Source organism: Hyaena hyaena, unplaced genomic scaffold (genome assembly GCF_003009895.1).
Source record: "Hyaena hyaena isolate Hyena2069 unplaced genomic scaffold, ASM300989v1 scaffold_42, whole genome shotgun sequence".
NCBI lineage: Eukaryota > Metazoa > Chordata > Mammalia > Carnivora > Hyaenidae > Hyaena > Hyaena hyaena.
The window spans coordinates 371825-385134 of NW_024080674.1; the positions used below are offsets into that span (position 1 = coordinate 371825).

At 39.2% G+C, this 13310-nt stretch overlaps 1 protein-coding gene across 1 annotated transcript in view; it reads right to left on the bottom strand.

Annotated features, from left to right (window-relative positions):
* DOK5 (docking protein 5) overlaps positions 1 to 13310 on the bottom strand; it is a 158665-nt gene that overhangs the window by 80912 nt on the left and 64443 nt on the right. The window contains exon 2 of the mRNA XM_039230028.1: positions 5899 to 6006. Coding sequence (XP_039085959.1) covers positions 5899 to 6006 — 108 coding nt within the window. The remainder of the gene's footprint in view (positions 1 to 5898; positions 6007 to 13310) is intronic.

The window sequence follows — 13310 nt, forward strand, 5'->3', positions numbered from 1 at the left end:
TAAAAAGGTAGCTCCATGGTTTGGGAAATGCTGACTCAAGGCTACTCAGGTGTCCTAACTTTTGGCCTCCTCAGATCCTCTGTAAGCTACCATGGATTATGAATCTCAAGAATGGATGGAAATGTTGCAGTTGCCCAACTTCTTTGACTGCAAAAGCCTGGTCCTTCTGAAAGTCTCCTCTGCCAGAGCCGCTGGCACATATTTTGGGAAACATTCAATTAAAGGATCTACTAGAAGTGTCTTCTGGCCCAAAGTGAACTGAATCCTGCAGGCTCAGCAATGTGTGATGATGAGGAAGCCATGATGTGACGTGCTCAGAGGTGTTAAATTAATTAAACAAGGAGGCCATTAGGATCACGTGGCTGTAATGCCCAGAGAGAATATGGAAGCAAACCAAATCCTAACCCTGTAAATGCCTCAAGGCAATGAAGTCAAACACTAAGAACAACCAATCCCAGGCAACTAGGCTTTAAGCTATAGCCCATCAGTAACTGCCTCACTTTGCCTCCTCCTTTTCACTAGAAAAGTCCCTCCCCAACTCCCGTTAGTGGGCATCTCCTACCCCTTCCAGTTTGATGCTGCACAATTTGAACCCATTTTTGCTCAAATAACTCTTACAATGTTCAATACGCCCCAGTTTATCTTTACGCAGAGGTCACTTCTGCAGAGTTAAGCAAACCACCATACACATAGAGTGGCAAAGCCGGGATTAGAAAGCAGATTTCCCAAATCTGGGGCTGGCATACTTCCCAGTCCACATTCACCTTGGTCTCAAAAGCAATAGATGGTTTTCCTTCCACTCAAGATTGCCTTCCAATTGTTATTCATCTTGAAAAGGTAAAACTATTCATAGAAATGCTCAACCCCTTCTGGTTGGGAAGAACAACTCTGATTTCCTGAATGAAAACAGTGAACTTGCCTTTAACCAAAAGGTCAGGAACTATATTTAAAGTCACTGGAGTATTAATATTGTTGCAATTACAGTTAATCAATTTCACAGCTATCTCTGACAGCTGCGGTGCTGGAGGGGAACTTCGTGCAAGAGGGAAAGAAATGAAAAGTGAATTGCACTGTATGTGCATTATTCATGTATTTATTTTCCAATTTTTTTCAGGAGATCATATTTAGTTACATTTTCAGTGAGGAAGGCACCAACTTTTAAAATTATGCAGTCAATTTCCTATTTTAAAACTTTTAATAAGGTTCAGTTATGCAAAAAGTGGCATTTTGTCTCTTAAAAATATCTCTAGGAATGAAATGAAAGAGGTGCTGTAGCTCTCAGCTACAGATAGCTTACAGAAATGATGCTACATCATCTCTGTATTGACCAAACAGCATAATGGACAGTTCCTCATTTCTTTCAGAAATTGCTTTATTTATATTCCAATAAATTCTAAAATCTGGTCATGGTGTGCTCCTTATAACCTCAGTATTTTACTATCAAGATTCATAAATTACACAGCATTTAGATAAAAAAATGCATATTGCAGAGTTATTCTGCCTTTTTATATGCTCCTGAGAGATTAATACTAAATGTATCAGATCTGATAGAGTAAGGAGAATGAATGACTACAGGAACTCATCAAGGTCTTGTAGACTTAATGTAGATAATTCTTCCATCCTAATGCTTTGAACTTTAGTTAATGATTATTATGGATGAAAGAGAATGTAGCTTACCACCATCCCCAAAGATTTACATATTAAATTCCAAAGCCAGCAGGTAGAAGTCTAAAATAGGGCAAATTTGTCCTTGACCTTCTCTTCTCTTACTAGGTTCACAGTTAGGGAGGATCTTTACAATCCACTTTGGTTTTACTATTGAGTCTCTCCTCCTAAAACTCCCCAACCCTGGCTTTTTCTGCCTCCAACACTAATCCACTCAATATCTTCCAATTCAAAATTCCTTTTCCTGGCTTCAAGTGTCTCAGGCACAGATTTCCTTTGGTAAGCTAAATAAAAGTATGACTTTTATTTTATTTGTATGTACTCCATCCCATCTGTTAATAACATGCATTGCCTCTCAACCAATAGTTAAAAAATGTCTACTATGTATTAGTCAAGATAACTAATAGCGAACCATGCTTCCCCCCAGCCACCAAACAAATACAAAATCTGATGTTGGGGACCTTATTTTATGGTGGTGGTGTGAAGAACACAATAAGAAATAACCAAATAAATATACATGTAGTAGTAAGTATTGAAGAGAAACATAAAGAAGAAAGGTGGGGGTGTGTCAAAGGATTTATTATTTTTAAAAAGTTTTTATTTATTTATTTTGAGAGAGAAAGAGAGAGCAGGGGAGGGAGAGGGATAGACAAAATCCCAAGCAGGCTCCATGCTATCAGCAAGGAGCCCAATGTGCGGCTTGAACTCATGACCCATGAGGTCGTGATCTGAGCCGCGATCAAGAGGAGGACACTTAACTGACTGAGCCACCCAGGCGCCCCAGGATTCTATTTTAAATAAGAAATCAAGGAACAGCCCCTCTTAGGGGAAGAATTTGAGCAATGACCTGAACAATGAATATAAGGAAATGAGCTATTTGGAGATTTTTGGGGAGAGCATTCCAAGGAAAGGAAAGAAGGAGTTCTAAGCTAGAAATGTGAGTGGCATGCGCTCAGGAAAGCAAAGAGCCCAGGGTGCCTGTAGTACAACAAAGAGGACTGAGGGAACTAAGCAGATGAAGTGAAACTGCGGGCAGGGGGTCAAATCTTGTGACTGTGTAGTCTTGGCTGATGGGGCACCTGGGTGGCTCAGCTGGTTGAACATCCAACTTCGGTTCAGGTCGTGATCTCATGGTTGGTGAGTTAGAGCCCCATGGCAGGCTTTGCCCTCAAGGCAAGAAGCCTGCTTCAGATTCTGTGTCACCTTCTCTTTCTGCTCCTCCCCCACTCGTGCTCTCTTTCTCTCTCTCTCTCAAAAATAAATACACATTAAAAAAATTTAAAGAAAAACAAAAATAAAGACTTGGCTGAGGGTTTGCGTAGAGTACCATGATGTGATGTAAGTGTTTTGAATAGACTCTAGAGGGCCGGGCATTAGGGAGCCCCATGGATTAGACCATAGTAGTAGCAACAGAGGTTGTGAGAATGTCTGAAGTGTCTACACTTGTTGGCTTGATGAACACAGAGCCAACACCACTTGCTGACCAACTGGATTTGGAGAGTTCCTACAAAGCATTCCTCACCTGTCCTCCTTCTCTTCGTTATGGGAAGGTCTATAAGCAAAGCGTAGCCTATTTCTTTATTTCTCTACATGAGGTATAGGGGATTGTGGGGAATCGGGTATTTCTGGCTGTATCTGGAACTCTACTGAAACAAGAAAGGACTGATCACCATTAGTGGTCACACACAATGACTAGACAGGACAAGAGTCTGATGGTGTCTTAGTCCATCAGGGCTGCTGTAACGAATTACCAAAGATGAGGTGGCTTGTAAACAACAGAAATTTGTTTCTCATAGTCCTGGAGGCAGGGAAGCCCAAGGGATTGGCACTGGAAGATTCAGTGTCTGGTAAGAGCCAACCTCCTGGTTCACAGATGGCTGTGTCCTCACATGGAAGAAGGAAGGAAGGAGCTCCTTGGGGTCACTTTTGTCAGTACACTAATTCTAATCATGAGGGTTCTACCCTCATGATCTATCTACCTCCCAAAGGCCTCATCTCCAAACACCATCATACTGGGGGCTAGGCTTCAACACATGAATTTTGGGCAACATAAACATGACACCATATTTTGGAAGATGGTGAATTGTAAATTTAAAGACAGGTTGAGGTTCTAGAGAGTAGAGGTGAGGTATAACCACAACTTCTGGTCACCTAGGAGATGACGCCTTTAGATAATCTTGTTAATTATAATGAAGAATGGTAAAGAAAATAGTCAATCAAGGTAGGGCATCTGCCACCAGGGTCTGATGGACCTGAAAGGTAGAAGGAAGCCATCAGGGGCAGTTAACGAAGGGAAAAATGGAAAAGACTCTGCTTTTGTCCTATAGATAAACCAAACCTTGCCTTGGGCATTCTGAGTTCCCTCTTAAGGCAAGGCCTCTCAAGTGAAAATGAAGCAAGCCATTCCTGTATCATTGTTCGCCATCTTGTTATTAGGGAAGACAATGGACATATATGGAATAACTGGGACCTAATATAACTGGTCCAAAAACGTCTGGACACCAGTAGCTTCTGGTGTTCTAGAAATTGTGAGATTGGCTCAAGATTATTTGCAAGGGTTCAAAGATATGCTATCAATGGCTTCAAGGATCACTGCTCCTAACTAATAGATTTGCAACTCAACGACTCTTGCCTGAGGACAAAAACCATTATCTGAATCATGGAAATATCTGGCATATGGAACATAAATGGCATAAATGGCAGGGCAAATTCCAGGTTGATGAAGAGGTTTCCTTAGGTTCTCCCTTATGGAAACCGTAGGCTGGGAATGAAGCTGACCTTGCAATATGGAACTCCATAATGAGATGGTGCAGAAATGGACCACATGGAAGATGCTATTCTTGACTCCTTTCCTTATGTATCTAAAATCTTGTTCTGTACTTCTTCTTTCCTTATGTATGTGCAGATGTGCCCATAAAGCACAGCATATGCTTTATTTCTCTAAATTGAGAAGGAACACAGTTTGCCCTATGGCTTTTCATTATTGGATAAACCAAGGTGTCAACACAGGCCCTTAATAAGATGTTGTAAAGTCATCACCTGCAGAGATTTTGCATAAAAAAGGAAAGATTTTTCGCTTCCCGTCACCTAACCAAATTTCTGTGCTAATGAATCTACTGGTTACACATAAAATTTTAAATGGCAAGTAGACTCATTCTTGATAAAAACTCACCAAATAAGGATAAGAATCTCAAGATAGAAAACAAACTATTAAAGTGTTCTATCATAACAATAAACATAATTCATCCATAGACAAGAGTAGTCCATGTTTTCCTAATATGGAAATAACCAGCACGTTGGGGAAAAAGAAGTGAACCATGCCTTTTTACATATTTTCATGAAAAGAGAAAATACATAGGCTGCCCATTAACAAGGGCTATGGAGAACATGCCCCGTGGAGGGAAAGATAGGTCTAATAAATCATTAATTTTCTACTCCTTAAGTATGTATTTTAATACACAATTACTTTTTAAAGAGGAAACCTCACTACCACTATTTAAACTGCTGGTCTGGGTATTCCTGGGTGGCTCAGTTGGTTGAGCATCCAACTCTTGGTTTTAGCTCAGGTCATGATCTCATAGTTCATGAGTTTGAGCCCTGCATTGGGCTCTGCACTGACAATGTGGAGTCTGCTTGGGATTCTCTCCCTCTCTCTCTGCCTTTCCCCTGCTCACTCTCTCTTTCTCTCTCAAAACAAATAAACTTAAAAAAATAAAAATAAATAAAAGATAAAGTGCAAGTCTGAATTAAACGTAGTCATGAAGCTTAAAAAATAAACTAATGAGTAGAAATTCCTCTTCCTTCACCAACCACCCATTTTCCAGGTTCCTCTCCTCCCTCCTCATCCCACATTCCAAGCACTGAATGAGGATCTAATCTGCATCAGGGCATTAGATGTGCTAGAAGCACAGAGACCTAATCTTTACCCTCAAGGGTCTTCAATGTTGGGTGTTGGGTTTATTGTGCAAACTGAACATTTACAAAAGAACTTGGTAAATTCTACAGTAGAGATTGGAAAAACAACAACAAATAGAAGGAAACCAGAAGAGTGACTTTACATTAGTCAATTATTTTAAACAATTAACAAGCAGATAGTAACTTAAGTATGTTTTGTCCTTGGCAAAAGCCTTATTTGTACCTTTGCTAAATAATCTAGGCAAGTTTTCAGCTGCAATGACTCAAGTTACCTACTTCTGAAAAGATTTCTAGAAAGCTACAACAATCAAGTTTTACCTTATGGTAACACCTAAAATATGCAGCACGTTCATCGGAAAATTTCTCCAGTCTTTTTGGACCTTTGCTTGAAGCTTTCTTGAATACTAGCCAGCATCGCTGATATATCTGGAAGGAAATACAAAGACAGAGTTCAGCATCACTGACTCAGATATCACTGGCATTTGCATTTAAATGTTTTCTCTTTGATGTTTTCACCTGTAAAGTGAATTCATAAACCATACATGTGATGGTACTTTGGGAAAATAAAAATTTTAAACCCAAAATTGTTTCCACAACAGGTGTGTTATGTCATTCAATTCCTGGAATCAAATGAAAAGGAATATTTAAAAGCAAATTTCTTAACATTTCAATAACAGTATCAGTAAAAACATTTCGGGAAAAGTCCCAGAGATAAAAAAAAAAAAAAAAATCCCAAATCAGCACAAATAACATAGGGATTCATGACACATGCTCTCATTTCAAATGGAATTAAATATGGAACTCATGGGCCCAATATACACTGAAGACTTCACTGACAGTCCGACAGAGAGCCCTTATGTGTCATATGACATTCCTCATAACTGATGGTCAAGAGTGGGCCAGACACTGGACTAACTAATAAATGACTGATTAACACCAACCAAAATCTCCTTCAGAAAATCTAACCCAGAGACTCAAAGATTATTGCCAGACTGAGTGGCAGTCTGAGTTGAGAGATCAACACTAGTAGGTTATAAACTGAGGTTGGTGACCATGCTGGATCATGTGCCTAACAGTTAGGCAGTGGAACCTGGTACAGAGAACTAGGTAATTTCTACCCCAGACGAAAGAGACATTTTAGTTCTTTGTCATCTTTCTGCTGCTGACTTTGGGATCTCAGCCTTCCCTTGGTTTTCTTGGAAATCATCTGTGTCCCTAGGGGCCCACCAACAACACTCTTAATCGAGCGAGGCCGAATGGAGTTCTGATTCTAGCCACCATAGCTTCCCTGATTAAAATAACCAGCATACACTTAAATTAAACACTAAAATATTAATCATGCCGAGGAGAGGAAAGTGCAAAGAGCTAATGAGTATATGAAAAACAATGTTCTCCAAAAACAAAATGAGATGTTTTAACCTAAAAATTAATAAGGATTCATATTAATGATAATATTTGTTAATGGGAAAGATCTGTGTGGCACTCTTATATGCTGCTGGTGACCTCTAAAGGCCATATGACAACAAATATAAAGAACCTGAAAAGAGTAAGAATCTATTCTAAAGAAAGAACCCAAATGCAGGCCAACATTGAAGGAGGAATTCTGCATCCAAGTGCAGACAGGTGGGAACTATTCAATCACTATTATCTCCCTGACTCGTAAATCACCTTCTAAGTACCATATTTAGGTGGTTTTGTATAGTCAACCCATAAATAAATTTTATGCGCTATAAAATTTAAGAACCTTGGAGCTAGTAAGAAGAAACCAAACAAAGTCCACATAAAACATTTGGTCATTCAAACCATACTCAATTGAAAATGCCTTCTACAATTTTATTAGTAACTGGCAGATGGATGAAGAATTCAGGTTTGCTACTACTTATCTTCAAAGCTGAATAGATTCCATTTCTCTCTACTCACTGGATGAACGAAATAGTAATTCATTGTTTTGTTTTGTTTCAGATAGTAAAAAGAAAATGAAATCCGCTCCACTTTGAAGTTTTCCTCTGAACACAGAGGGTAAGATGTGTGCCTCACCCTGCTGAATGTGTAATATAATCCTAGCATTATATTATTTATAATAATAATAAATAGAAACTACTAAATATTCAACAATAAGGAATGACAAACTTAATTATCATACTTCTATTACATATAATAAGTATGTAGTCCCTAATATGATATAAAATATAATACTGACGTATAACATAGGTAGTCATTACATTAAAAATGCTGTAATATAATATACATAATATATATAATCCATTACATAACACCAATAATGTGTATGTTATCTGTCTACAGAATAATATAGGTATTTTATTTGAAACAAATTTCAGAAGGAATTTCTAATGACATGAGAAAGTGCATAAAAGTGGGGGTTTTGGGCTTTTGTTTTGCTTAATAAAAACTAATACTGTAAATTAAATGAAAGAGAACTGTTATTTCTTAAATATCCAGAGGTATCAGTAAAACAGTACAATTAAAATCAATTATTGGCTTTCATCTTGTACAGTCATTGAACTTATCAAGAGATATAAAAACATGGAGACAGAAGTGGAAAGGCAAAGAGAAAGGGTACAACTTTCAAACAGACAGAGCACTGGAATAATTGATTAGCCATAGGAAAAAAGCCAAATAAACCAAAAAAAAGTACACACAAAAAACCAAACACCTTAACCTAAAACAATCATCTTAAACAAAAATAAACTCAAAATGGACTTAAATATAAAACAAAACTATAAAACTTGAGGGAAAAAAAAGTGTTTGGGATCATGGTCTGGACAAAGAATTCTTAGACTTCAAAGAATTCTTAGACTTCATACCAAAAGCACAATCCATAAAACAAAACAAAACAAAACAAAAACCAAAAAACAACTTGTACTTCCTCAAAGCTTAAAACTTTTGCTCTGTGAAAAACCCTGTAAAGGGGATGTAAAGGCAAGTTACAGATGGAAGGAAATATTTGCAAACCGCGTATCTGACAAAGGATTAGTATCTAGATACATAAAGAACTCTTAAAATCCAATAATAAAGAATCAAACAAGCCAATTACAAAATTGGCTTACAAAAAAAACCATAAACATACATTTCACCAAGAAGGAGGCACATATGATGAAATAGCACATGAAAAAATGTTCAATATCATTAATCATCAGGTAAATGTAAACTAAAACCACAATGAAATATCACTACACATCTCTCAGATTGGCTGAAATAAAAAATAATGATACCACTACCAAATGCTGAAAAGGATAAATTAGGTGCTTGTACTTTGCTGGTAGGAATGTAGAATGGTATAGGCATTTTGAAACACAGCTGGGCAGTTCTTTAAAAACTAAACAAGCAACATATGACCCACAGCTGCTTTCTTAAGAATCTATCCCAGGGAAATCCACACTTCCCCATCCCCCACACACAGTTTGAACATAACTTGTTCATGCAAAACTGGAAACACCCATATATTCTTCAATGGGCTAATGTGGTACATCTATATCATGATCCACTTCTTAGCTATAAAAACAATTTAACTATCAACACTGCAACAATTTGAATGAGTCTTCAGATAATGATACTAAGTAGGTGGGGGGGGGAGTGAAATTCAAAAGGTTACATCCTGTAGGACCACATTCACAGCATTCTTGAAGTGACAAAATGACAGAAATGGAAAACAGATCTGTGATTGTCAGGGGTTGGAGATGGGACGTACTATGTTGACAAAAGGGGAGCGTGAGGAATCTTGCAGCAATGGAACTGTCCTGTATCTTGACTGTGTTAATGTCAATATCTTGGTTATGATGTTGCACGATAGCTTTGAAGATATTATCAATCAGAGAAACTGGGGAAAGAGTAATGGATCTTTGTGTAGCATTTCTTACAATTGGACACAAACCTACAATTATCTCAAAATGAAATACTTAAATTTTTTAAGTGGAAAAATGTAGAAATATTTAAGCAAAATCTTAAAATTACAACCAAATCTAGTAACATTTACTTACATTTGTCGGTTTTCTTTCTGTTGCTATCACACCACAGTCTAATGAACCAATGGACTAAGGAACTTTAAGAAGCCAAGTTATAAGAGTCACATTGATTGGTAAGAGTTCAAACACAAAATCCTTGGGGCGCCTGGGTGGCTTAGTCAGTTAAGCGTCCGACTTTCGCTTAGGTCATGATCTTGCGGTTCGTGGGTTCGAGCCCTGTGTCGGGCTCTGTGCTGACTGCCAGCTCAGAGCCTGGAGCCTATTTCAGAGTCTGTGTCTCCCTCTCTCTCTGGCCCTCCCCTGCTCACGCTGTCTCTCTCTCTCTCCTAGAAATAAATAAAAATATAAAAAAAAAAACAAACAAACACAAAATCCTTTTCAGGATAAACACCCCACCATGGAAATTAACATTTCCAGTACTATGGTTGACACATAGAAATCTTATTAACAACTCACTTATGTCTGAAGAACGGATGAGACAACTGTCTCCCGTGAAATATGGCCACTACCAGAAGACTGTAATTACAGTGGGAATAAATGCCACTCTGTCCAAAGAAAGAGTGCAGAAAATAGGCTGTCATTTACTCTTGGCAACCCCTTTCTTTTGTACATGCCTCTGAAAATGTTTTAGAAATTGAGCATGCTAAAGGTATGCAGGAAATATATCCACTGGAGCAAAACTATTTTCACCGAGCAGATAATTTACATTTCCTAATTATGCCTCAACTTTCAGACTCACTCTTGAATGACACCACTTCTAACATTCTTTTATACTTGATCATTTTCTTCACAGTTGAGCCAGTATTTTCCTGGCTTAAGTCCAGAGGTTGTTGAATGCAAACTAAAGATTCCTCAATTTCAGCATGCCTAAATCCCTGAGGGGGTTTTTGTTTTTTCATTTGTTGTTTTCTTCTGTTTTATTAAGAAGTAAGGGCAATGGTACAAATAACTGCAAAAACGCTATTCTCTAAATTCACACACAACTATTGGCTGGGGCATCACTATGGAATAGACTACATCATGGTTCATCAGGAGAGAAGGAAAATCTAAATTTGGTTTATGAAAAGGAAGCTCAGGCTGTTTGTAACATACAAGCACATGGTACGAACCAAATGCAAACTCTGAGAACAATCGTGCAGTCGAGGTCATTCGTTATTCCGCGATCCATCACACATCAGTGATTCTCAGAGCTGGTCCAGCATCACTCAAGATAATTGTTAATTATGTAGATTCCTAGAGATTAGCCAAGGTCTACTGATTCCAATCCTCCTGGGGTGGGGCCAGACAAATTTGCTCTTTAACATGTTCCCCAGGTATTTTATGTGTAATTTGCAAAGCAAGGCCATAAATATTCATAAAGGCTCAGACAACACAAGGCTTCCCACTTGGGGCTGCCAACAAAGAGCTCTCCAACAAATGTTCCTCAATGAGGGTCGCTGAGATGTGCACTTTCCCACAAGTGGCACCGAGGCCTCGGAAGTGGGGCCGTGTGAGACGCCACCTGAAGGAAGAGAGAGACACCAAAGCAGAAACAATACGGCTGAGCTTCGGTGAACTCTCAACTTCACCGCCAAACACGCTCAATCCTAAGACTCCTGGAAAAGCCACCTAGTATCTGAGGACTGAAAACTTACCCTAAATGGGGCGCCTGGGGTGGCTCAGTCGGTCAGGCGTCCGACTCTGGCTCAGGTCACAGTCTCATGGTTCGTGGGTTCGAGCCCTGCATCGGGGTTCGTGATGTGCGGAGCCTGCTTGGGATCCTCTCTCTCTATCGGCCCCTTCCTTGCTGGTGCTTGCTCTGACTCTTTCTCAAAATAAATTAATAAACTTTAAAAAATGTGAAAAAACTTACCCTAGATATCTCAGCATTGTTTAAAGGGAGTGAAATAGGACTCGCTGCACGTGGCCATGTGTGATGAGCTGGAGTAACCCAGACATTGTTCAAAGGATGACAATTTGAGAACAATCCCACTCAGGTTTTATTTTCCTTAAAATTAATTCACTCAACCATCTCCTTCCTATTTTATATAACACATCTACTTACCATCTGTAGTACTTTTTACTTAACATTTTTCTTTCATTTGGTTCACTAAATTTTTTTTTATTTAAAAGAAGACACTTTTATTCCCACAATAATAGCTATGTGTAGTTCCCACTATCCGTAAAGAACAGATAATCCTCATGATAAATAGACTGTCAGAGAATTGGATGACAGAATAAATTCCATGGCGATGTACCTCACCTCCTATGCATCAAGGTTTCTTAATCTTGGCGCTAGTGACATTTTAGGTGAGGTGATATTTTTTTAAGTTTATTTATTTATTTTGAGAGAGACAGAGACAGCACGAGTTGAGGAGCGACAGAGAGAGACAGAGGGAGACAGAGGATCCCAAGCAGGCTCTACACTGCCAGTGTGGAGCATGATGAGGAGCTCAAACCCACAAAACTGCAAGATAGTGACCTGAGCCAAAACCAAGTGTCAGACTCTTGACCTACTGAGCCACTCAACCCGCAAGGTGATTTTTTATAGCCGGCCGGGGGTGGAGAATCCTGCACAATTAGGATGTTTAGCAGCATTTCTGGCTTCTGCCAAACTCCCCCCACCCCTCCAGTTGACAGCCAAAATTATCTCCAGACACTGCCAGATGTCCCCTAGGGAGCAAAGTCAGATCCACTCCTATAAATGAGTGTACGCTGATCTAAGATTGCACACTTGAAAAATATGAGGCTTTGTGAATATCTTCAAAGTCCCAGATTTGGACAAGTTAATCCGCACAAGCCACTACTGAACCAAAAAAGATAAGTACATCACACAGCTCTGACAACCTGGGTGGACAGACACCAGATTTAGGAGTTGTGTGACAGCTCCCTTCAGCACGCACTCGCTAGTTGTTGCTGGTGGTTTTATTACATCTAATTTTCAGCTTTAAGTTGTCACCAACCCATATATGACTTGTACTGGTTGTTTTTCCCCCATAGCCTTTCCTTTCTTTAAAACTGGATATCCTTAATAATTGCTTAACTCTGGTTTCAAATCTCTGACCCTTTTACTAGCTTCTTCTCCTAACAAAGAACAGTCTGGTTAATTCACTGAGATTTCCAGTGTCAAAGAGCAGCTGAAACAATTCAGAATTTGAGTTCCTAATTCTATTAGCAGTCCCTCACGATGAGTTGAACAACAGTGTCACAAATTAAACTCCTGGAGGACGCTCCACCGCAGCAACTTCTTACTTGACACATCCCCAAAAGCAAGGGAATCAAGAGTAAAATAAATGATTGGGACCTCATCAAGATTAAAAGCTTCTGCACAGCAAAGGAAACAACCCACAAAACTAATAGGCAACCAACGGAATGGGAAAAGATAGTTGCAAATGACATCAGATAAAGGGTTAATATCCCAAATCTATAAGGAACTCACCAAACTCCACACCCGAAAAACAAACAACCCAGTGAAGAAATGGGCAGAAGATATGAACAGACACTTCTCCAAAGAGAACATCCAGATGGCCAACAGACACATGAAACGATGCTCAGCATCCCTCCTCATCAGGGAAATACAAACCAAAACCACACTGAGATACCACCTCACGCCAGTCAGAGTGGCTAAAATGAGCAAATCAGAGAACTCGAGATGCTGGCGAGGATGTGGAGAAACGGGCACCCTCCTACACTGTTGGTGGGAATGTAAACTGCTACAGCCCCTCTGGAAAACAGTGTGGAGGTTCCTCAGGAAACTAACAACAGAAC